The sequence below is a fragment of the Eulemur rufifrons genome, chromosome 17 (genome assembly GCF_041146395.1).
Source record: "Eulemur rufifrons isolate Redbay chromosome 17, OSU_ERuf_1, whole genome shotgun sequence".
Taxonomy (NCBI): Eukaryota; Metazoa; Chordata; class Mammalia; order Primates; family Lemuridae; genus Eulemur; species Eulemur rufifrons.
In genome coordinates, this window is record NC_090999.1 from 53,279,932 (window position 1) to 53,303,469 (window position 23,538).

Consider the following 23,538-nt stretch of genomic DNA (forward strand, 5'->3'; position numbering starts at 1 on the left):
GCGTGCTCGCGCCCGCAGACGCCCGGGAACTGCGGCCGCGGGCTCGCGCTCTCGGCTCGGCCCTGCTCCTCGGCTGCAGCTCCCTGCCTTGCGATGTCTCGCCGGAAGCCTGCGTTGGGCGGCTTCGCTGCCCCCGGCCCAGCACCTGCGGGACAAGCGGTTTTGAGCAGATTTTTCCAGTCTACGGGAAGCCTGAAATCCACTTCCTCCCCCACGGGTGCAGCCGACAAGGCGGACTCTGACTCGGCAGCGCCCCCAGCGTCCACTTCCCCGCCCCAGTTGCTGCCGCACGTGGTGGGTTGTGTCTAGATCGGGGCGGGGCCCTCGGGGAAAGGGGGCGGGGCAAGACGGGGCGGGCGGGGCTTGTGTGTTTGGCGGGAGAATACGGGCACCATGCGGCAGAGTCCGCGAGATGATGGGGCTGGCAGAGAAATGGCGGGGCCTGGCAGAGAAATGGCGGGGCCTGGCAGAGAAATGGCGGGGCCGGGGAAGGAGAGAGTGGAGAAACCCAGCTGGGTCTATACATTAGGTGTGGGTCAAAGGTTGTATTACCTCTGTTTTTGGCAATAGACTTGAGGCCAAGGTCACACAGGTTTTTACTGGCAGGCCTGAGGCGGGGATTCACGTCTTCTGACTCCCATTCTGAGGAGAGGAGGGAAACTGTGGGCAAGGGATGCATCTTTTAACCGCCATCGTCCCTCTTTTCCCTGGATTGATGGTTGAAGAGTTTTACTTTGGTTTTTTATGTTTTTTTTTTTGAGACAGAGTCTCGCTCTGTCTTCCCGGGTAGAGTGCAGTGGCGTCATCACAGCTTACTGCAACCCCAAACTCCTGGGCTCAAGCGATCTTCCTGCCTCAGCCTCCAGAGTGGGACTACTGACGTGCGTCACGGCACCTGGCTGTTTTCTATTTTTAGTAGAGACGAGGTCTGGCTCTTGATCAGGCTGGTCTCAAACTCCTGAGCTTAAGCAATCCTCCCGCCTCGGCCTCCCAGAGTGCTGGGATTACAGGCATGAGCCACCATGCCCGGCCCTCCAGTCCCTCTTTTCTTCTTCTTATATATTTTTTGAAACCAGGTGTACTGATACTGGAGAAAGCCCAAGGGTGAGCCCTTACTGGGGTTCCCTGCACAGTATTCTCAAACTGGGGATGTGGAAGGAGATTACAGATTGCCTTTTAGTCACCTAATGCAGGTGACGGATTGCTTCAAAATCTTGTTGCCATCATTTATATTTCTTCCCTAAAGTGATTGTTTCTCTCTTGTCTTTGTTTTTTTGGGATGACCTACATTTTCATGAATTCACCAAGATTTTATTTTGCACCCATCATTTAGAGGGTGTTTGGTGAAGGACGTAAGTAAGTTTTTTGACAGATTTCCTGCCAACAAAAAGCTCATAATTTTGTCATATCTTTAGTGGTGTATAGCCCTGCACACAAGAAACAGTTAAATTACAGTTAACATTTTAAAAATGATAGTGTTCTTTTATTATCTGTCTTTTCTCTCTAATTGTGCCTTTGATAAGTAGATAGTTATGTTTTAGATGTATCTTACTTATCATATGTAAATAGGATTGTTGGAGTTTTATAATTTGAGATAGCTGAAGACTGAGTAAAGAAAGGTAGCAAACTTGGTTTCAATTAGTTCTAAAAGGACTTGAAGTACTGAGGCTGTGACCTCCAAGTCATCAGAATCTCCACTTTCTCTTTGATGATGATAAAAACAATTCACCCTTCGACCTTTCCAGAGCTAAAAGGAGATGAGTCTATGAAGGGTGGATGGCAAGAAACTTGGCTGTCATTCAGGTGTAAGGTTTAACTTATTTAACATACATCAAGCCTTCTCAGAATACAGATAAAACATCATTTTCTAACCTTTCTGATATAGGCTGCAGAAATTGACAGAAGTAAAAAGAGACCACTCGAAAATGGTGAGCCTGTTAAAAAGAAAGCAAAGAAAGTCCAAGAAAAGGAAGAAGGAAATGATTTGGTAATGTCTGGCAAACCTGGTGAGTTCTGGGCAATGATTCTTCCTTCACTCCAGTCATGGCTCTGATATTCTTGAATTCTCTAGAGGGCAGAGGAGGTTGTTGGAGAGTTGTGTCTTTTTTCTTTGCAGAGAAAGGTCCCTACTGTGCCTGAGAATAGTGGTCCTTGTATATGTGTGGTGGTGATGTGTGTAGGAGGTAAGTTAGGTGGGTGGTAGAGCTGGAGTTCTGTAATTTAGCTAGAGTACTCCCAGCTTTCTCTTTTTTTCCTGTAGCTATTTTTGTTCTGATTATATTAATAAAAGTAAGCATTCTTGATATAAAAATTTCAAACAGTACAGAAATTTGGAAGGTAGACAGTAAAAGATCCCATAACCCCTCCCTTTCATTGAGGCCTACTGCTAATTGTTTGAGGCTCTGTATGTTCTTCCAGATTTTTCTATTTATACACATATATATGTGGACACTCATAGACCCACAAATTAGTTTAATATTAAAATAATTATATTTTACAGGTTGTATTATACTATATATAGTAATTTGCAACTATTTTTGCTTAAGACATTTTGGACAATTTTTAATGTATCAGGACATGTAGATCTACTCTCTCTCTCTCTCTTTTTTTTTTTTTGGCGTGGAGCTGCTCTTTCTGTATGCTAAAAGGCACTGAATAAAAACAGCATTCTTGAGTTTCTGGACTTTTAGAGGTGTGTTGAGTATAGATGGTTGAGCGGACTTTTCTCTAGTTTTTGGCCTTGGAGAATTTGTGATAAAGGAAGATAGGAAATCTCTCTTTCTTCATTATCCCTAGGAAATTAGATAAAGAGAATGAGACAAAGAAAAAAAAAGTCCCAATTTAGTGGGCCTCTCCTGTCTTTGTTTTTTTGGGGATGACCTTTATTTTCATGAATTCACCAAGGTTTTATTTTGTACTCCTCATTTAGAGGGTATTTGGTGAAGGACTTAAGTTTTTGGCAGGTTTCTGTCTGTCCACTGGAGATATATGTAAGGTATCTATCCTTTCATAAAGGTGAAATTTGGCTTTAGGATCAACATGACAGCCTTAGTATGAAGTAACTGCAGGAATGGAGATGTATGGCTAAGAAGAAAAATAAGTCTGACAATACCTCACTCCTCTTCCTTTCTGAAGGGGGCGTGGAAGGAAGTATGACGTTACAGAACTTGCCATGTGCTAATGTTGCATCTCTGGGTCTTTCTACTTTTATTTGCTTCATTGCTCTGCACAGACCTGTTCTTGAGGTCTACAAGCAGTGAATGAGCACCCACTATTTTGAAAACCCTGTCACTGTTCTAGAACTTTTTGTAGTTCATTTATTCTTCCCAAGAACCCTTGTTGTCCTCCTTGTATAGAGGAAGAGGTGAGTGATACATGAAGAGAATTAAGAGTTACCACAGTTAAGTAACTTAACCAAGGCCGCACAGGACAGTGCAAATTGAAAGTTGTTGAAATAAGAGAACAGACTTGAAATGTTTTCAAATCAGATTACAGGTGGCACTCAGGAAGAAGGGAGAGGAGCACCCACTAGTTGGAAGCTAGATGACTACTACACCTCAGTTTTTTAAAAAAATAGCAATTATTAAGATATAGTTCTCATACCAGACAGTTCACCCATTTAGCATGTACAATTCAATGGCTTTTAGTATATTCCCAGAGTTGTACAACCATCATCAAAATCAACTTTAGAACATTTTCATCAGCCCAAAAAAGAAACCCTGTACTCATTAGCAGCCACCCCCCATTTCCCCCAGCACTCCCCATCCCCTGGCAACTACTAGTCTACCTTCTATCTATGGATTTGCCTATTCTGGATGCTTTTTATAAATGGAGTCATACACCATGTGGCCTTTTTTATCGGTTTCTGTTACTTAGCATGTTTTCAAGGTTTATCTGTGTTGTAGCATGTATTAGTACTCAATTCCCCCTTTAAAAAAAATTCATTTTCTTATTGTGGTAAAATACCCATAAAATTTACCATCTTAACTGTTTTTAAGTGTACAGTTCAGTGGTATTTAGTACACTTATATTGTTGTGCAACCATCGCCACCATCCATCTCCAGAAATCATTTAATCTTGTAATTTTGAAACTCTGCCCCATCAAACAGTAACTCCATATTACTCCCTGCCCCGAACCCCTGGCACCTACCATTTTACCTTCTGCCTTTATCATTTTGACAACTCTAAAATACATTCATTCCTTTTAATTCCTGGATAATATTGTATAGATTCACCTCAGTTCTTAACTCTTGAATTTACAAGTTATTTTTTTATATCTGGGATCCACAAGGGAAGGAAACTTTTTATACTCTCTAGCAAACTTACATACATTTCAAAAGTGATTTAAATATGTATTTTGAAAATAAAGGGAATAATGTGAAATACAGATTGGAAAAGAGATTCAAAAATTTTTTTTTAGTATTTTATATAAGAGATATTATAATAAACAAGGTAAAGTATATATTGGAAAAGTCATATATTTAGAAGAAAGGGAGTCACAGTATTCCTTCAAAGATTCTTAGCCTTTAGCATATGTGACAGCAAGATTTTTTTTTTTGTTTTATTTTAATTATAGAGGGTTGACTTGCCTAATATGCCTTTTTTCTTTGGCTGCTCTTAAGATTTTCTCTTAATCATTGATTGTCACACTTTTGATTTTGATGGACCTTAGTCTAGTTTTTATTTTTAAATTTTTATTTATTTATTTTTGTCCGGTTTGGAGCTCATTTAAAGCTTCTTGGGTCTGTAGGTTTATAGTTCTTATCAAATTTGGAAAACTTTTTTGGCCATTATTTTCTCAAATATTTTTTCTGTATCCTCTCTCATCTCCTTCTGAGAGTTTATTACAGGGATGTTAGACTACTTGGTATTATCCCTCAAATCACTGAAGCTCTTTTCATTTGTTTTCCAGTCTTATTTTTCTTTGTGCTTCATTTTGGATAGGTTCTACTTATATATTTTCAAGTTCAGTGATCTTTTCTCCTATAGTGTCTATTCTGCTGTAACTCTCATTCAGTAAAATGTTCATTTTAGATATTATATATTTCATTTCTAGAAGTTCCATTTTTTCAGTTTTCTATATGAATTATATCTCTTTAAAGCTGTTAACAGAAAAAAAAAATCTTCCTTTTGATCCTCTTTTTGCTCATGTTTTTCTTTACATTATTGATTATATGAAGCATATTTAAAAATGTGTTTTCTTGTCCATATATGCTAATTCTATTATCTCTGTCGTTTCTGGGCCTGCATCCCTTGACTGATTTTTCCTACTTTTTGCATATCTAGTAATTAATTGGTTGGATCATAGATACGTTGAATTCTGTGTTGTCTCCTGCTGGATTTTGTGTTTCTTTAAAAAGTGCTGGACTCTGTTCTGGCAAGCAGTTACATTCCTGTGGATCAGTTTGATCTTTTTAAGGATTGTTTTTAAACTTCAGTAGAGAAGGTCTGTAGTAGCCTTTATTCTAGGGCCAGTTTAGCCCTATTCTTAAGGCTTGACCTTTCTAGAGTTGGGAAGGGATGCATAGTAGCAGTAGCACACCAAAAATTACAGAGTATTTCCACCATATAGACATGATAGACATTCATAACATGAAGAAGATGAATATAATTGTGTGCCAGAAGTGATGCTTCAGTCAATGATGGATCACATATATGACACTGGTCTCATAATATTATATGTATTTTTACTATATCTTTCCTCTGTTTATATATGTTCAGATGCACACATATTAATACTTACTGTTGTGTTACAGTTGCCTACAACATTCAATATAGTAACATGCTATACAGGTTTGTAGCCTAGGAGCAATAGGGTATACTATATAGCTCATATAGCTTAGGTGTATAGTAGGCTACACTATCAGGGTTTGTGTAAGTACACTCTGTGCTGTTTGCACAGTGACGAAATCGCCTAATGATACATTTCTCAGAATGAAATCATAAAATGTAAATGTTTTAGGAAATGATGAAGTTTGATTATTTATTACTCAACCAGTAGCCTCTACCAACCACAAGAGTCTCTGATTACTTCAGTTTTAGATAGTGTTGAAGTTAGGTAAAATATAGAGATGAATCTCTAAGTTTAAAACATTTTATTTGGGAAGCAAGAATTGCAATTTGGGGAATACACATAGACCAGGTGGTCTTGGGTGTATCTGAAGAACAAAGAGAAGAAAGTGGTAGGTTTCATAAAAAAGAGAAATGTTATGTATTGTTTTGAAAGAAAGGTCATTGGCACAAGTAAAGTTTTGGGAGCTGGCAAGCTCTGATTGGTGAGTGACTGCAGTGGGTAAAACTAGTCTTCAGAGTCTTAGCAGCAATTAGATAAAACTGTTTTCAGGTTACAATGAACAGTTTCAGCAGCCAGGCTGGCAGAGAACTAGATTTTTCGAGCAATGTTATGTGTTCAGAGTGCTTCCACATCCCCTACCTGACCCTGGGCTCTCTTGACTATGTTTTAGTTGGCTATTACAAGAATGAACCACTTTGTATGATCAATGTTCACAATACTCTTTTTCATAAGTACAACCCCAGATTTTTACTCTACCACCATCCTGGGGAACTTATTTTGTATCCACAGGAAGGAAGTCCTTGTATAATATACCTACTTGTAGTATACTTTTAAGGAGTGATTGAAGTATACATTTTGAAAAGAGAAGAGTAATAGTAAACAAGGTGAACATACACATTTGAGAAAAGATTCAAATTTATGTTTTTCAAGCTAAGAGAGTCAGTCACAGGAGACATGATTAAGTATACATCTGAAAAGAGGTTTAAATGTAAGTATGGAAAATTGTAAACTTTTAGAAATGAATAAAACACAACTCTTCTCTCAGAGTGTTTTTGCTTTAATAGGGAAGGTAAGAGATGGTAAATGGATGCAGTCCCAATTACCTTATATTTAGTACTAGCTACCTAATAGTATTGTTCTAAGGGTGAAATAATGTACTCTAGTGCATGGTAGGGACCCAGAAAATGATAATTTCCCTTCTTTTATGGATTGCTTGCTTATAAATAACTACTAATTGGCAGACTGTGATAAGTGATACAGAGAGATGTGATCTTGTTTTAGGAACGCAGAGAAAGGAAAGCTAATTTTTATGCTGGGAGGATTAGCAGAGGGTTTCATGGAAAAGGCAGCTTTGAGATGGATATTGAAGAAGAGTACAGTTTTGACATGTGGAAAGCATAGCATGGGCAAAGTGATGGAGGCGAGAAAGCAGCTTTATCTGAGCAGGGTGATTTGGTTTTGGTGAATCCCTAATGTCAGTATCTTTAGGTCTTTCCCCTTGAGCTGGTCAAGAGTCTTCCCAATTTCTGTCTGGAGGGAAGTGCTCTGGCTGCCTGGGTTCTAGAGAGGCTGGAGGTCTCCGTATACAGTACGCCTATGTTCCCGTTGTCCTCCTGGCTTAGGTACAGTACTCCGCCAACTCTGCCTGTTTTGCCTTCCCAGAGAAGAAATCTCCAGTCTGCTGTTTATGTGGGGGAAGGACAGTTGCCTTTGAGCTTGGAGTGTGGTAGAGGTCTAGAGATGAGATTGCTTTGAACTAACCTCTTTCTTTTAGGACCTCCCTTTGCTCTATTTCCAGAGCTACTGGTGCCCTAATTCCTGAGTGTTTTGAGCATTTTGTGTTGAAAATAAGAATGGTTCTTGGTTTTCTTAATTACTTACTTGGGATTTAGCTTTCAGGTGTCTTGAATTGGTTATTGCTCATCTGTTTTTCCTTCTAGCTTTATTTTTATTTTTATTTATTTTTTTTCAAGACAGAGTCTCACTCTGTTGCCCTGGAGAGAGTGCCATGGCATTAGCCTAGCTCACAGCAGCCTCAAGTTCTTGGCTCAAGTGATCCTTCTGCTTCAGCCCCCCAAGTAGCTACAGTCACTTGGCACCACACTGGGCTAATTTTTTTCTATTTTTAGTAGAGATGGGGTCTCGCTCTTGCTTAGGCTGGTCTCAAACTCCTGACCTCAAGTGATCCTCCCACCTCAGCCTCCCAGAGTGCTAGGATTATAGGTGTGAGCCACCATGCCTGGCCTCTTCTAGCTTTAGATATTTCATTTGCAGTTGTCACCCCTCCTAGTCTCTCTTTCCTTTATGGGCTTATATCTTAAAAAAAAAAAAAAAGCAGCAAAACCCTACTGTAATAATGGGGTTTCAGGAACAAGTGAAATTAGATCTGTTTTTCACTATGCCACCTTCATCCTGACCCCAATGTTCTTTTTTTTTTTAAATCACATTATTGTTAGGTTCATTGCTTTAGTGGGAATCTACCTCTTTAAAAAATTCTGTGCTGGTTATGAATTGGCATAATGAGACCAAAATACTATTGTTATATTTTCTTCTGATTTGTTACCTAAGAGCCAAGGAAATGTCTGAGGACCAGGAGTGTTTTAAAGTCTCTGGAAAAATTGAAAGAATTCTGCTGCGATTCTGCCCTTCCTCAAAATAGAGTCCAGGCAGAACCTCTTCAGGAGAGATTTGCAGTTCTGCCAAAATGCACTGATTTTGATGATATCACTCATCTACGTGCAAAGAATGCAGCTTCTTCTGAAGGTTCCAAGTCTCAAATTAATCAAAAGGTATGTAACTGCCATACAGATGAATATCCAATTACCCAGAATAGCAGGTTCTGAAGTATTGGTATTCTGTGGGGTCACTCAAGGTAATGGTTCCCAGACTTTGCTGATTATCCAAATTAGCTGAGGGAGATTTTTGTCTTTTAGTTTAGCTTTGTTTTTTAAAATCCCTGGAGATTCTGATTTACTGTATTTTAGGGAGGGATGAATTGGTTTGTATTAAGACAAAACAAAACAAAAGCCTTCCAGGTAATTCCACTATCCTGCCTAGATTAGGAGCCATTGACTTAGGGGAATTCTTTTTTTTTTTTTTTTTTTTTGAGACAGAGTGTGGCTTTGTTGCCCTGGCTAGATTGCGTGCCGTGGCGTCAGCCTAGCTCACAGCAACCTCAAACTCCTGGGCTTAAGCAATCCTACTGCCTCAGCCTCCCGAGTAGCTGGGACTACAGGAATGCGCCACCATGCCCGGCTAATTTTTTCTATATATATTTTAGTTGGCCAGATAATTTCTTTCTATTTTTAGTAGAGATGGGGTCTTGCTCTTGCTCAGGCTGGTCTCGAACTCCTGACCTTGAGCGATCCACCCACCTCGGCCTCCCAGAGTGCTAGGATTACAGGCGTGAGCCACCGCGCCCGGCCCACTTAGGGGAATTCTTTATTGGTAATTAATGCAAGAACAGTTTCTTATAGTTTTCCTTGTAGTTTCCATGATTAGTATGGAAAGGGCAACTTCTACAGCTGTTTTGAGGTTTTCAGTTGGAGGCTTGTCAGATAAGTAAATTCAGAGGTAAGCCAAATGGATATGGGCTTTGTACTTCTTCCATTGTTTCTTGTGTTGCTTTTAATGGTTTTCATCATTGCAAAATCAGGGAATTTAACTTTTGCTCCATCACTGAAATCTATAATTCAGAACATTGGTTGGTTCTCAACCTTAGCTTTGAAAAATTAGAATCATTTGGAGAACTTAAAAAAAAACCAAAAACTGATATTAAGAACCTTCCTTCAGAATCTTATTTAATTTATCTTCACTGAGAATCGAGCTTGGATATTTTTTAAAAGTTCTCATTTTATTTTAATATATCATCATGGTTGGCAACGATTGAATTACAGAAATGGTTCTATATATGTGTGTGTGTGTGTATGTGTATATATATATTTTTGAGTCATTGAAATTCTAAAAAATGCTGTGGCTTCTTTCCTCAGAAAAATGCTTGGGCCAATAAAATTTTGCCTGTAATTTTCAAAAGTTCACATTCCTTCTTCCCACAAAGTCCAAATCTATGAATTCCTTCCTCAGGCAGGCTAATTGGTTGATTTTATCATCAGGAAAAAAAGGGTGTTTTTGTTCTTAATCTCTTTTAATACTTAGAGAAGCAATTCACCTCAATGTAGTGGTCATAAAGTCATAAAGTCTATCTATTGAAGCTCAGTTTGACTGAAGCATTTTCTCCAGGGCCTCAGAAGGGCATGTTTACTATTGCTTTATACATAAAATGACCAACTTGGCATTTCTGCATCAGAGGAAATTAGAAGTAACCAAATAGAAGGGACACCTAGAAGCAGTGGCATTATTACAAGTGATAAGCTGTTTGATGGCATGGAAGGACACAGATGAATGGTAAAAAAGTTACTGAAGGAATTAGAGAAGTGGTTTTGTTAGGACCATGAGGGGAGGGCCAGCGGCACGATAACTCTGGGTAGGTTTTGAAATTTATTATACTCCCTCTGAATTGTCAAGGTAAGGTTAAATTGAGTGCAGCATGCTGTTTCTGGAAGTATAAAAGAGAATGTAATATATCTGAGAAGTACTTCCATCCAATTGGTTTTTAAAAAGTTGTTCAATATTCAAGTATTCAGATTGACTTAATTGTTAGTATCCAATAGAATAGAACTTTTTTTCTGAAAGCCTGTCTCATTTTCTAAATGAATAAGGTATGAAATAAGAATAACTTTTTTCTAGGAATTACATTTTTATAAGTATTGATTAACTTTTACAATATATTGTATTCTGCTGGGAGTTCGTGACTCTCCCAACAAATCAGGTCCCACAGAGGAACATCGCAAGAGATTGGAGATAAAGGAGACAGAGACAAAGTATAGATTAAAGTGATGGGGAAATCAGGGCTCCTCCAAGATTCCCGTGAGCCAGGAGGCCATGAGTAGAGTCCTGCATCAGCATTTATTCTTTCAGCAAACAATTATTGTCAGTCACCGATTTACATGTACATATCATGAGTTTTAAGTTTCGAGGTCCGCCAAAGTAACAATCAACTACCTAAGTATACACAAGCTAAAGATAAAATCGTGAGTCAGCAGTAATGCGTATAATCCAAATGGGATTTATCTAATCCTCATTTACTGGGACATGAACTCAGGAGAGAGATAGGAACATTGCCTCAGGCTTAGAATAGAAAACTGCTCTTATCTGCTGGACTGACATCCTTTGATCATTCTCTTCGTCTTTGGATTACAAGCCCATCTGTTTGCAGACCTCCAGGCTGTGGCCCTCAGACTTCAAGGCAGGGTCCAGTTACAGACATCCCTGATCCGTGAAATGTCCCCCTCAATTTTGAGCAGCTTTTGCTCAGTGAACTGACATGTCCACAGGTTGCTCTTTAGCAAAGTCCTGTCCCACTCCTGGGGTTCTCATGTCTTGCCCCTAACCCTCAGTAGCATTCCTAGATTTTACACAAAAGTCATGGAAACAATATAGAAAATCCATAAAAATTAAAAGCAAATGTCTCTGAGATCTGTTATAATGACCTACATTTCTCTTGCTGCACCTCTCCATTCCTTACCATCTTCTTTTTGCTGATTTTTAGAGGTTTGCAGGGCTACACTATTCAAATAAATTAAGTCTTTTGAAAAGCTAATGTCTTTACCTGCTGTCCCAGGTAAGCTGAATTTTGTAAACATTTGGCCACTGCAAAGTACATATTTCTGGGTTTTCTTTTGGACTGGGTCTCCCCTTCCTGGGCCAGTTCACTTTCTTTCTCCTTTCTTCTTGCTTGTCACTTGTCTTTTAGTCTGTATTTTTGATTCTAGAGGTAGCTGGGTAAATTTTTAGTTGTTAGCAGTGACAGAGTGACAATTAATTAGAACTTGGATTTATCCTATCAATTTGTCTCACCTTTTTCAAAATTGAGTCTAATAAGCAAGGAATTTTCCCTGAACTGTAAATTGGAGTTAATTATGATTCTTATCACAGGAAGGTAAGGAGAGTAGCAATACTAATATTGAAAATGTAGCCTTGTGCTATGTTTTCCAAAAGCTCTTTCTCATATTTCTTTTCCAAAACAATCATGGTTCTTTCTTAGAATAAAGATTTTAGAATATACTATTTTTTAGAGTATGCTTGGAAATATAATACATTATCTGTTGGCATGCTTGCTCGAGTCAAGTGACTTTACTCTGTAACCGCCTACTCCTGAGAGCGAGTCACATTCGTGTCCACTGGCCTTTTGTGCGTTACACACCTGAGAATAAATAATAAAAAAAGAAATGTTGATAATAGATTTAGTGAAATCAAATTTAAAAAGAAGTATATAAAACACCAAAATGTTACAATTTCAAAATTTGCTTAGTTATATGATAGTTTTGTTGGCTCATAATTTTTTTAACCTTTCAGTTTCAAAAAATTTCTCACCTACAGATAACTTGCCTGAATACTACAGTGTGCTTCTATAAACTTCATCTAGATTCACCAAGTGTTAGCTTTTTGCCAAATTTGCATTTTCTCTCTCTGGGAACTTATGGTTAATACTTTTTAAACTGTATAAATCTTTTGGTTGCCAGGATAAGACACTTTCTGATGTCAGTCAATTTGGATCATCATGTAGCAGTCATGAAAATTTACAGAAAACTTCTGATTCTAAACCGTCTAACAAGCGGTCCAAAAGCATCTATACACCATTAGAATTACAATACATAGAAATGAAGCAGCAGCATAAAGATGCAATTTTGTGTGTGGAATGTGGATATAAATACAGATTCTTTGGGGAAGATGCAGAGGTAAGTTGTTTTTTCCAAACACTATTTCATGTTTTTCTTGTCTAGCCTTAGATATTTTTCAGTATTTTTATTTCATTTTGTAACCTTATATAAAAGCTAATTTGATCAACCACCATTTAAAAATGCTGTCATTTAAAGTAAAAACTAAAAATAACACAAGAAACTTGGTGCAAGCCAGACTTGGTGGGGGAGAAGTGATGGGTCCCTATTGGAATGTTAGTGTTTATTTTCCATGGTGCTAGAGCAGTACTTTTTATCCATCAAAAGTTTATTGGATCAATCAGTTAGTGAATAAACCATAATCACATAAGTATGTTTTCTAATGAAGACTGAAACAGGAAAAAAATTTTGAGATGTATGGAATTTCCTCTGCTTACCCTTAAAATTTATGAATTTTCACAGCCAGGAACAAAGTTAAGTCTCAGTGGGGGAACACATTAACTCTGCCAGCTACCTGTATTTGAAGTTTTACAGATCTCTTTGTGTATCAGTCAGTCATCCTGCTATCTTAGTCTAAATTGAGATTGTATTTAATTTTGAGATAGTTAATGTAGACCTCAGTAAAGGTAAAAAGTGAATTTGAACATTTAATGGGCAAACTTTGGGAAAGTGTTGCTGATGACATCTTTCTTGGAAGTCATGGACAATTCTGATGATTCCATAGTTTTAGGCTTAGTTGGATTGTCAGCATCAGAGAGTGATGAGGTAATACATCTGTTGCTTCATGGGTGGGAGGTGAAGACTTGGCCAAATTTATTTCTTCAAGTTTCCTAAATCCTCTTGTGGTAGGAAAGTAGTGTTCTCTGAGTTGGTTGCATTATGCTGTGTTCTGAAATTATATGTTTCCAGAAGACAGGAACAAATAACATAGTTGGCATCCCATAAGTGAAGGGGAAAAAGAAACTGTCTAGGATAAATGGTAAATTCAGGTCTGACCGCAGTAAAGGCTGATATTTTCCTGTCCTTCAGTGATAGACTAATATATAGCTCAGAGATGGGATGGAGTAGGGGCCTGTGAGTTCCATGGCTCTAGTGGGCAATATCTAAGCCATGTGCTTTCCAGATGAAAAACAGGGAATTGGGTGGTGCTGATTGGTTCTGTATTTCCATCAGTCATGCATCATTAATTACTTAACCAGACCTGGGGGTTCGCTTCTTGTAGTGGGTTCATCCTTTATGTATGCTCTGTGGTGTCTTCTCATTGTCAGTCATTTATTTGCATGTGTCATGTAGCAAATTCTTAGTCCGTTAGAGTCTCATGTTCTCTGTATTGAATAGTCTTTGTGTAGGGACAGTTCAGTTCTTTATGTTTTTCGTAGTTGTAAGGACATAGAAGAAGACCTATTATATTTTTCTGAGTTGTTTATAGATACACATGTTGGCCCCGAAGTTAGGCTGTTGGAACTGCCAAAAATAGAACCATAGGCTTCTATACAGGGAATGTCTTTTAAACTTCTTATTGATATACTACATGTCTAGGTAAGTGTACAAACCCTAAGCGTATACCTTGATACATTTTTACCAAAGTGAATAAATCCCACATAAAAAATCTTAAAATAGAAGTTTTTATTGATAGTTTCTTTTAACTTTTAGATTGCAGCCCGGGAGCTCAATATTTATTGCCATTTAGATCACAACTTCATGACAGCAAGTATACCTGCTCACAGACTGTTTGTTCACGTACGCCGCCTTGTGGCAAAAGGATACAAGGTCAGCTCTGGCTTTAATTTATGGGAAAAGGAAATTGGGATTCTCTTCTAGAGAGTGAAAACATGTTTTGTAAGGTGGTAGGTAGGCTTTAATTGGTTTTAGAATTTGGCATTTTAGATAAATGAAAGTGTTTCATAATTATTAGCATTATATTTTTATGAGTTTTTAATGTATTGTTAGATATTTAGGGTTAAATGTGTTTTAACTCTGTGGTAGAGTGTTTCTTAGTGATTTATCCACATTTGTCGGTTCCTTATGCTTATTACTTAAACCCTACATCTGGACATTGTGGAGTAATTTATTTATTAATATTTTAAGTGTTTCAGAATTAACCTTTAAACATTTTGAAATGATTTTTTAAAAATACTTTTTTATCATTTGCTATTCAGTATTTCTTTCTTTTGTTGAAGGTGGGAGTTGTGAAGCAAACTGAAACTGCAGCATTAAAGGCCATTGGAGACAATAAAAGTTCACTCTTTTCTCGGAAATTGACTGCTCTTTATACGAAATCCACACTCATTGGAGAAGATATCCTTTTTGAATAGGATTTTTTCTTAAATGGTACAGGGTTTTGTTTTAAGGTGGCAGGTTTTTTTTTTAATTGTTCTTTGGGTACCTTTTTGATGAGATGAGGCAGTATGGTTACTTGAACCCTTGATTAGGTGCACTATTGAAGACAGAAGGATTGATAATGGCTGGAAACAAGCGTTTTTCAAGTGTCATAGTGAAAGGACAATTCTTCATTCTTTAAGAGCAAGAAAAAAGTGACCCTATAAAAGACGATGTCAGGTTAGCTACTGATTTAAAATTACATTTTCCCTAGACCATTTGTGGGCAGTAGTAAGATGCTCAGGGCCTATAGGCTTCTCAGGGTCTTCTCAACATAAGACCTAAAAAATAACTTATTAATTTCAAAATGTGAAAAAACCGCCAAAGTCAAAATTAAGGTATAATGAAATGCTTGTAAAATATAAGAGTAGTCTATCTTCATTAATTGTTAACTTCATAAAAATTTTATTAGTTTTGAAAATGGATTGTAGGTCAAGCTTTCTCTCTTTGCAAGAATCTTCAGTGTGTACAGTTATTGCCCCCAGATTTATAGTTGTTCATAAAGTCAGTGTTACTTGAAGCAAAATAATTCCAAAAGCATAGTTATAAAATTTCATCCATTTTAAAAGCCAAATAATTATATATAAAATGAGATAATAATATCTTTTAAAATGTTTATTATGCGATGGCATCAGGTCTCTTAAAGTAAAACAATGTAGGGATAAGAAAATCTTAAATGCTACTGTGTGACAGTATTATTTCTGTTATGGCTTATTACAGATCTGCTTATTTACAACCTGTTTAGCTTCTACCCAAATTGTAAGGGTTTTGTTCCATTAATACCATAAATAGGGAACGGGTGTCACTCAGAATGGACTCCAAACCATTAATGGCACTGTGTTGTTTTAAGCTAATCAGACTGAAAGAACCTGGTAATTTTAGTTTTTCTTTTGCGTAAGCTTGAGTCTTATTTGAAGCCCATTTTCTAAAACAGTACCCCTCCTGGCTTCTCCTTTGTTGCTATTATAGCTCTTATCTCCTGATACCCAAATTGGAGGTACCCAGACTGACTCCATCAGAAATCAGCTTTGATCACTGAGAATTTAATTAATGGACTCATTTCATACACACATACACAGACATACGCACATACATACATGTATGTATTTATGTTTCTATTTTCTTCTCTTAGATCTTTAAAAATTCTGTTGCTATTTCTGGGAGCTTTAGGCACTTCGAGAAAAATAATTTATAGCATTTTAGTGTGTTTATGCTTTGGCTTGTGGAATTAAACGTTATGGGATTGTTAAAGTCTCAGCACCATCTGAATAAAGAAGTGCGTTAATATTTGAGCTTTTGTAGGATCTGATGTACTCTTCTAGGCCGTGTGAAAGTGAGAAGATAATAGTTACCTGTCTGCATGATCCTTATATCTTAGGGAATATCAGGAATGCAGGTGTGATCAGAATAAATCAGAAGAATGAATATTCTTGTAAAGGGCAAAAGTACTGGGTAAAATGAACCATTATTTTAAAGGAGAAAATAGTTAATGGGAATTTAGCATATATTTTTCCTTAATTATTATTACATGTGAATCCCCTAATGAAGCTGGATGATGCTATAAATGTCGATGAGTTAATGACTGATACTTCTACCAACTACCTTCTGTGTATCTGTGAAAATACGGAAAATGTTAAGGACAAAAAAAAAGGGAATATTTTTATTGGCATTGTGGTAAGTACTTTGTAGGTGAAGAATGAATGACAGATGTTTGTGGTATCTCTAAAGGTGAGTAATGTATGGCTTATAATGACGACATCTGATGAAGTGTGCCTTCAAGTAATTGTACTAGAAAAACATTTTCCTCATAATATATGTTAAATCACTAGTTACAATTTTCTCATGTGGCTGCTTGGTACTCTATGCTATGGAAAGCTAGCAGATAATTTTGGTCCATGTGCTCTAGGATTTTAGGGTTAAAGATAGACACAGTGACAGGCATGCATGTAGGCAATATACAAATAGTAGAATAAGACACTAAGCCAACACTTGCATGGGGAGCAAAGTATTTTATAAATTTCCTCTAGGGGTTTGAAATTAAACAAGAATGATTATAATATTATTATATCTATTATATCTAGGTTTGGAGGACAGGTTAAGGGGAAATGATAATTGGCTAATACAAAATGCCAGGTAAATTAATATTAGGAATATTCACAATCAGTTTACCAGATGCATATGATTTGTGAATCACAGTTTTATTGATCTTGTCTTTTGGCAATTTATGAGTAAATTTGCCTATTTATAGACTTACCTGGACTGAGCTCAAAATTTTAGACTTTTTAGGGCCCTTTAGAATGATTATAGACTCCCTTATACTGTTGGAAGTTCAGCATAAGTAGAACTCTATCCTAGTAATAATTGATTCTCTTTGCTTTTTCTAATTTCTACAGTCAGTGACAATATTAACAAAAATTACAATCCAAATGTCTCTAGTGTGCTTTTTAATACCTTTTTCTGACTGTATAACTCTGTGTTAACTTGATATTTAACTAATAAGCCCTTCTTTCAGGGAATTAGCATTAATTGGTGTTGGATGGCTCTAAGTGATTTTTTTATCTTTGAGAAACACTTTTTTTTTTGAGACAGAGCCTGGGCTACAGTGCAGTGGTGTCATTGTAGCTCACTGCAACCTCAAACTCCTGGGCTCAAGTGATCCTCCTACCTCAGCCTCCTGAGTAGTTGGGACTACAGGTGCATGCCACTGGCTGATTTCTCTATTTTCAGTAGAGATGGAGTCTCACTCTTGCTCAGGCTGATCTTTAACTCCTGAGCTCAAGCAGTCTTCCTGCCTTGGCCTCCCAGAGTGCTAGGATTACAGGCACGGGCCACCATGCCTGTCTGAGAAGCACTCTTTATCTAGCTACAGGCAGTTGAACCTGTCTACAGATAGGAAGGTTATTTGCTTTTAAGCTTTAACATATGTAATGTACTATTTTATATTTACCTGAAACTCAGTCTAAAGAACAGAGTTAGTGGTATGTAATTTCTACATAGTGTGTTTAGGAATACTCTCTGGCCTACCTCCAAAGTTAACCATGTGTGTGACCTAGGACTTGAAAAGATGAAAAGGGTTTGTTTTCCCCCAAGAGTTTTTTTTAGGGCCTGTCCTTGAACTTAACAACTGCTTTTGGGTGATGACATCCTGAGCTCTGGGTCCAGGCTGCACCTCTCCTGAGCTCCAGGCTCCTGCATCCAAATTTTTATTGAACAAAGACACTTAGAATTTGCTCTTGCTCCTTAAGCCCAATGTGGCTGAAAGATATCTCATCTTCCTTTACCCGCAGCACTGTTCTCCCTGGTTTTTCCCTGAACATGATGAGTGTTATATGTTCCCCGGTCACTATTGGGGAGTCATCTTTTGGGTACTGGTCATCTGAAACCAAAGGCTTTGCTGTTGTAGTACTACTGTGATCAGGCTCTGTGCCTCCAATCTGGGCAATACAGTTTTATATGGACTGACTTTTTGGGTTTCTCGATGTCACATATCACACAGAGTAATAGATGTTACAGGTATTATAATATGGACCACTTCTCTGATTAAATAAAGGAAAAGGGAATTTGTCTTGCTGATAAAGTTGTTACTTGAAAAACTATACATGGCTTTTGTAAATGCTTGGTTTGTAGATTGGGACTTAAGTTTATGTATGTATCCTGCTGTGCTATTAGTCCAACTGTCTGGGAAGTAGAGAAGGCCCCTGGGCTAGAATTAAGTTAGTTCCTTGAGCTACAAATGAGGGATTTTAAATAATTACAAAATATTCAAATGGCAAAATGCATAAAATAGAAATTTGCAGGGTAACATGAGGCACTCACACAGGTCAGGAACTCTAATGCTACCTCCAACCTATAAGGTCTTTGGGCCAGGAGCAGTGGCTCACGCCTATAATCCTAGCACTCTGGGAGGCTAAGGTAGGAGGATTGATTGAGGTTAGGAGTTTGAGACCAGCCTGAGCAAGAGCGAGACCCTGTCTCTACTAAAAATAGAAAAAATTAGCGGGGCATGGTGGTATTGGCTTGTAGACCCAGCTACTTGTGAGGCTGAGGCAAGAGGATCACTCGAGCCCAAGAGTTTGAGGTTGCTGTGAGCTAGACTAACGCCACGGCACTCAACTCTAGCCTGGGCAACAGAGTGAGACTCTGTCTCAAAAAAAAAAAAAAAAGAAAGAAAGAAAGAAAAAAGAAAAGAAAAAAGGAAAAAACAAAAAATGAGAAGGAAAAAAAAAGTTCTCTGTGTGTCTCTTCCCTCCAGAGGTGACTATAACCCAGACTTTTAAGAGAATAATTTCCTGGCTTTTAGTTCTAACTTTATCACCTTAAACTTTATATACAAATGTAAATATATGTGTGTGTTCTTTTGGGTCTTGCTCCTTTTGTTTACCATTTTGTATGTGAAATTTCTTTACATGTGTTATAGGTCACTCATTGCTGTGTCCTATTTCATTTTGTCATTTATAGTTTATTTATTCCTCTATAGATGCACATGTGGGTTCTTTCTAGTTTTTGGTTGTACGGAGAATATTGCTTTAAACATATTGGTAGATATCTTCTAGTATACATGTGCCCTAGTTTCTTAAGCGTGTATACCTGGGGGAAGAATTGCGGAGTTATAGGGTATGTATATTTTCCACTTTCTTAGATAATACCTAACTGTTTTCAGAAGTGTCTGTGTCAGTTGGCTTCTCATCAGTGACATACGAATACAGGGATTAGTAATTTTTCCTCCTTTTAGGTAATGCGGTCTGTAACTAGCCCCATGCATTTCATCAGCTTCAGTAGTGGATAAAGTATGGCCTGGGAAGTCAGATTACCTGGGTTTGAACTTTGGTTCCAGCACATTATCACTCTGGGACCTCAGCTGAGTAACTTCACATCACCTCTTCCAAACCGTGATCTTTTCCAGTTTATCTTTGCTATTTATAGGATTGGGGTTTTAGGGGGTGGCTTTAAGTTGGCATGGTTATTTCACTGGATAGACTAGGGGTTTGTTCAAAAGCTTGTTATATTTATTCTTTTTTGTAAAAATTATACTTGTTATGTATTTTATATAATGAAGTGGTAATTTACTATTATTCTGGTGGTCAGTTTACTAGGACCATATCACTTGTTACTTTTAGTGGTGATAACTGCTATTTGTATGGTACTCTGTAGTGCACAAAAGAATTCGCATGTTTGATAATTTGGTCCTTCCTGTAACCCTATGAGGGAAGTAGGCTGGTTTATTCCCATTTACGGAGGAAGAAACTGAGGCCCAGTAGGGTTTGGTGACTTGCTGTAGTCACACCATTAGGTATATTAGATCTAGGACTTGTACTCAGGATGTCTCTTGAAAATCCCGTTTAGCATAGTTTAATTATCTAGGAATCTTCCCCGTTATGTAAGAGTCTTGAAAAGCAGATAGGTTTCCAAACATTTTAGAAATGGATTACATACTAGAGAGTATATTATCTTTACCTTTTCCAAGTTTATGCCTGTCGTTGATGTAACTGGAAAAATGTATATTTTCTGTGACATTCCATTTTTATTTGTTTTCAGGGAGTGCAGCCCGCCACAGGTGAGGTTGTGTTTGATAGTTTCCAGGATTCTGCTTCCCGTTCAGAGCTGGAGACTAGGATATCATGCCTGCAGCCAGTGGAGCTGCTCCTTCCATCAGCCTTGTCGGAGCAAACAGAAAGGCTCATCCACAGAGCCACAGCTGTTAGGTAAGCTGGTGAATTGCTACAAAAAAATACTGATTCTGAAACTTAGATTTAATCCCCAAACTAATACTTATTAAAGTTGTTAAAAATAGTTTTTATTTATAAAAATTATATTTCCACTGTAGTACTGGAGTTTTTTTTTTTTTTTTTTTTTTTTTTTAACTGCCTCTAGGGGTGGGAAGGGAGTCAGATTAGCAAGGGACATTAAAAGAGGCTTTAATTTGAATGAAATGAAATGTTATCTTTCTTTTTTTTTTTTTTTATTTCATCTTATTGTTATGGGGGATACAGAATTGCAGGTTATATACGTTGCCCATGTACTGCCTTTCCCCCCAAGTCAGAGCTCCATGCGTGTCCGTTCCCCAGGTAGTGAGCGTTGCACCCATCATGTAGGTATATGTCCCTCCCACCCCACCCCCCCTTCCCGAGTCAGCACCTTCAAGTGTTACCATTCCCCAAACGGTGTGCAATGCACTCATTGTGTAGGCATACCCCCATCCCCTCCCCCACCCCCCACCTCAGTCTGATATCCGATTGGTGTCGTTCCTAGATGTGTATTTAGGTGATGTTCAGGGAAACCAATTTTCTGGTGAGTACATGTGATGCTTGTTTTTCCATTCTTGGGATACTTCACTTAATATAATGGGTTCCAACTCTCTCCAGGAGAACCATAGAGATGTCGTATCTTCATTATTCCTTATAGCTGAGTAATATTCCATGGTATACATATACCACAGCTTACTAATCCAGTCATGTATTGATGGGCATTTGGGTTGTTTCCACATCTTTGCGATTGTGAATTGTGCTGCTATAAACATTCGGGTACATGTGTCTTTGTTACAGAATGACCTTTTTTCCTTTGGGTATATGCCCAGTAATGGGATTGCTGGGTCAAATGGCAGGTCTACTTGAATCTGTTTAAGATACCTCCATAATGCTTTCCACAGGGGTTGCCCTAGTTTGCAGTCCCACCAGCAGTGTATTAGTGTTCCTGTCTCTCCCCACCCACGCCAACATGTGTTGTTTTGGGTTTTTTTGATAAAGGCCATTCTCATAACGAATATAGCAAAGTCTCAGGCTACAAAATTAATATACACAAATCAGAGGCATTTATATATGCCAATAACAGTCAATCGGAAAACCAAATTAAAGACTCAATACCCTTCAAAATGGCAACAAAGAAAATAAAATATCTAGGTATATACCTAACTAAAGAGGTAAAGGACCTCTATAAGGAAAACTATGAAACACTGAGAAAAGAAATAGCAGAACTTGCAAATAGATGGAAAAATATACCATGCTCGTGGATCGGAAGAATCAACATTGTTAAAATGTCTATACTACCCAAAGTGATCTACAGATTCAATGCAATCCCTATTAAATTACCAACATCATTCTTTACAGACGTAGAGAAAATAATTATACACTTTGTATGGAATCAAAGAAGACCCCGTATAGCAAAAGCAGTTTTAAGCAACAAAAACAAAATGGGAGGTATTAATTTGCCAGACCTCAAACTATACTACAAGGCCGTGGTTCTTAAAACAGCCTGGTATTGGCACAAGTTCAGGGACACAGACCAGTGGAACACAACAGAAAATCCAAATATAGAACCATCCTCATATAGTCACCTAATTTTTGACAAAGCGGGAAAGAATATACTCTGGGGACAAGAATCCCTATTCAATAAATGGTGCTGGGAGAATTGGTTAGCCACTTGTAGAAGACTGAAACAGGACCCACAGCTTTCACCTCTCACAAAAATCAAATCACGGTGGATAACAGACTTAAACCTTAGGCGTGATACAATCAGAATTCTAGAAGAAAAATGTAGGAAAGACTCTTACAGACATTGGCCTAGGCAAAGAATTTATGAAGAAGACCCCTAAGGCCATCACAGCAGCAACAAAAATAAATGAATGGGACATGATTAAATTAAAAAGCTTCTGCACAGCCAAAGAAACAGTCACGAGAATAAACAGACCACCTACAGAATGGGAAAAAATTTTTGCATACTACACATCAGATAAAGGACTGATAACAAGAATCTATTTAGAACTCAGGAAAATCAGCAAGAAAAAATCAAGCAACCCTATCAAAAAGTGGGCAAATGACATGAATAGAAACTTCTCGAAAGAAGATACAAGAATGGCTAACAAACATATGAAAAAATGCTCAACATCCCTAATCATCAGAGAAATGCAAGTACTGGAAATTTTTAAAAAGAAAAACAAAATTACACGTAATGTTACCTTAATGTAGGAATTTAGAAGTTGATCTTTTAAAGGAGGTTCCTGATATTATTTAATGATATTATTTAGTAATTAAGAGGTTTATGATATGTATTATTTGGCAATTAATCTTCAGTTTCTGGAGATAAATTAGAACTCATTTCTTACAAAGCTTATGGAATTTTGAAAATGCTTTGTCTGTGCTGCAAGTTTCAACTCATGGATGGCTGTGTCTGGTGGCTTTGTTTATTAGACCTAAGGTCACACCACTTACTTATGAGGCTGGGTGCTAGGCACTGTTGATACTGAGGAAGAAGATGTGTCTATGATATGTGTCTGGCAGAGTTTCCAATCCAATGGGAGAGGCAAATATGTACGTAGGTCACTGGACTCGCATGGTATGGTGATATTAAATGCCAAACATGAGGGTGCCTCATTGGGAAGATTCTATACTGCCACCTGGAGGAGTATGGTGGGAAAGAGACGGGAAAGGCCTGCTGGGGCTTGAGTGAGGAGGATTGTATATACTGAGGAATTTGGACTTCAGACTAGTCAGGGAAGGCCCAGGAGGATTTTAATTTAGTAGGTTGACAAATCAGTTAGAAAATGAAACTGATTTATTAAATGAAGTTCCATGTGTTTCTTTGTCCTTAGTGTTGAGTATTCGTTTTCATTTGAATTTAATTTGTTTCAAAGTA

General features: G+C 37.8%; 1 protein-coding gene across 1 annotated transcript in view; it reads left to right on the top strand.

The window, feature by feature from the left end:
- Positions 1–69: 69 nt before the first annotated feature.
- MSH3 (mutS homolog 3) overlaps positions 70–23,538 on the top strand; it is a 184,375-nt gene continuing 160,906 nt past the window's right edge. The window contains exons 1-8 of the mRNA XM_069492006.1: positions 70–294; positions 1,886–2,006; positions 8,363–8,583; positions 12,376–12,591; positions 14,185–14,301; positions 14,712–14,829; positions 16,439–16,584; positions 20,446–20,612. Coding sequence (XP_069348107.1) covers positions 94–294; positions 1,886–2,006; positions 8,363–8,583; positions 12,376–12,591; positions 14,185–14,301; positions 14,712–14,829; positions 16,439–16,584; positions 20,446–20,612 — 1,307 coding nt within the window. The 5' untranslated portion in view covers positions 70–93. The remainder of the gene's footprint in view (positions 295–1,885; positions 2,007–8,362; positions 8,584–12,375; positions 12,592–14,184; positions 14,302–14,711; positions 14,830–16,438; positions 16,585–20,445; positions 20,613–23,538) is intronic.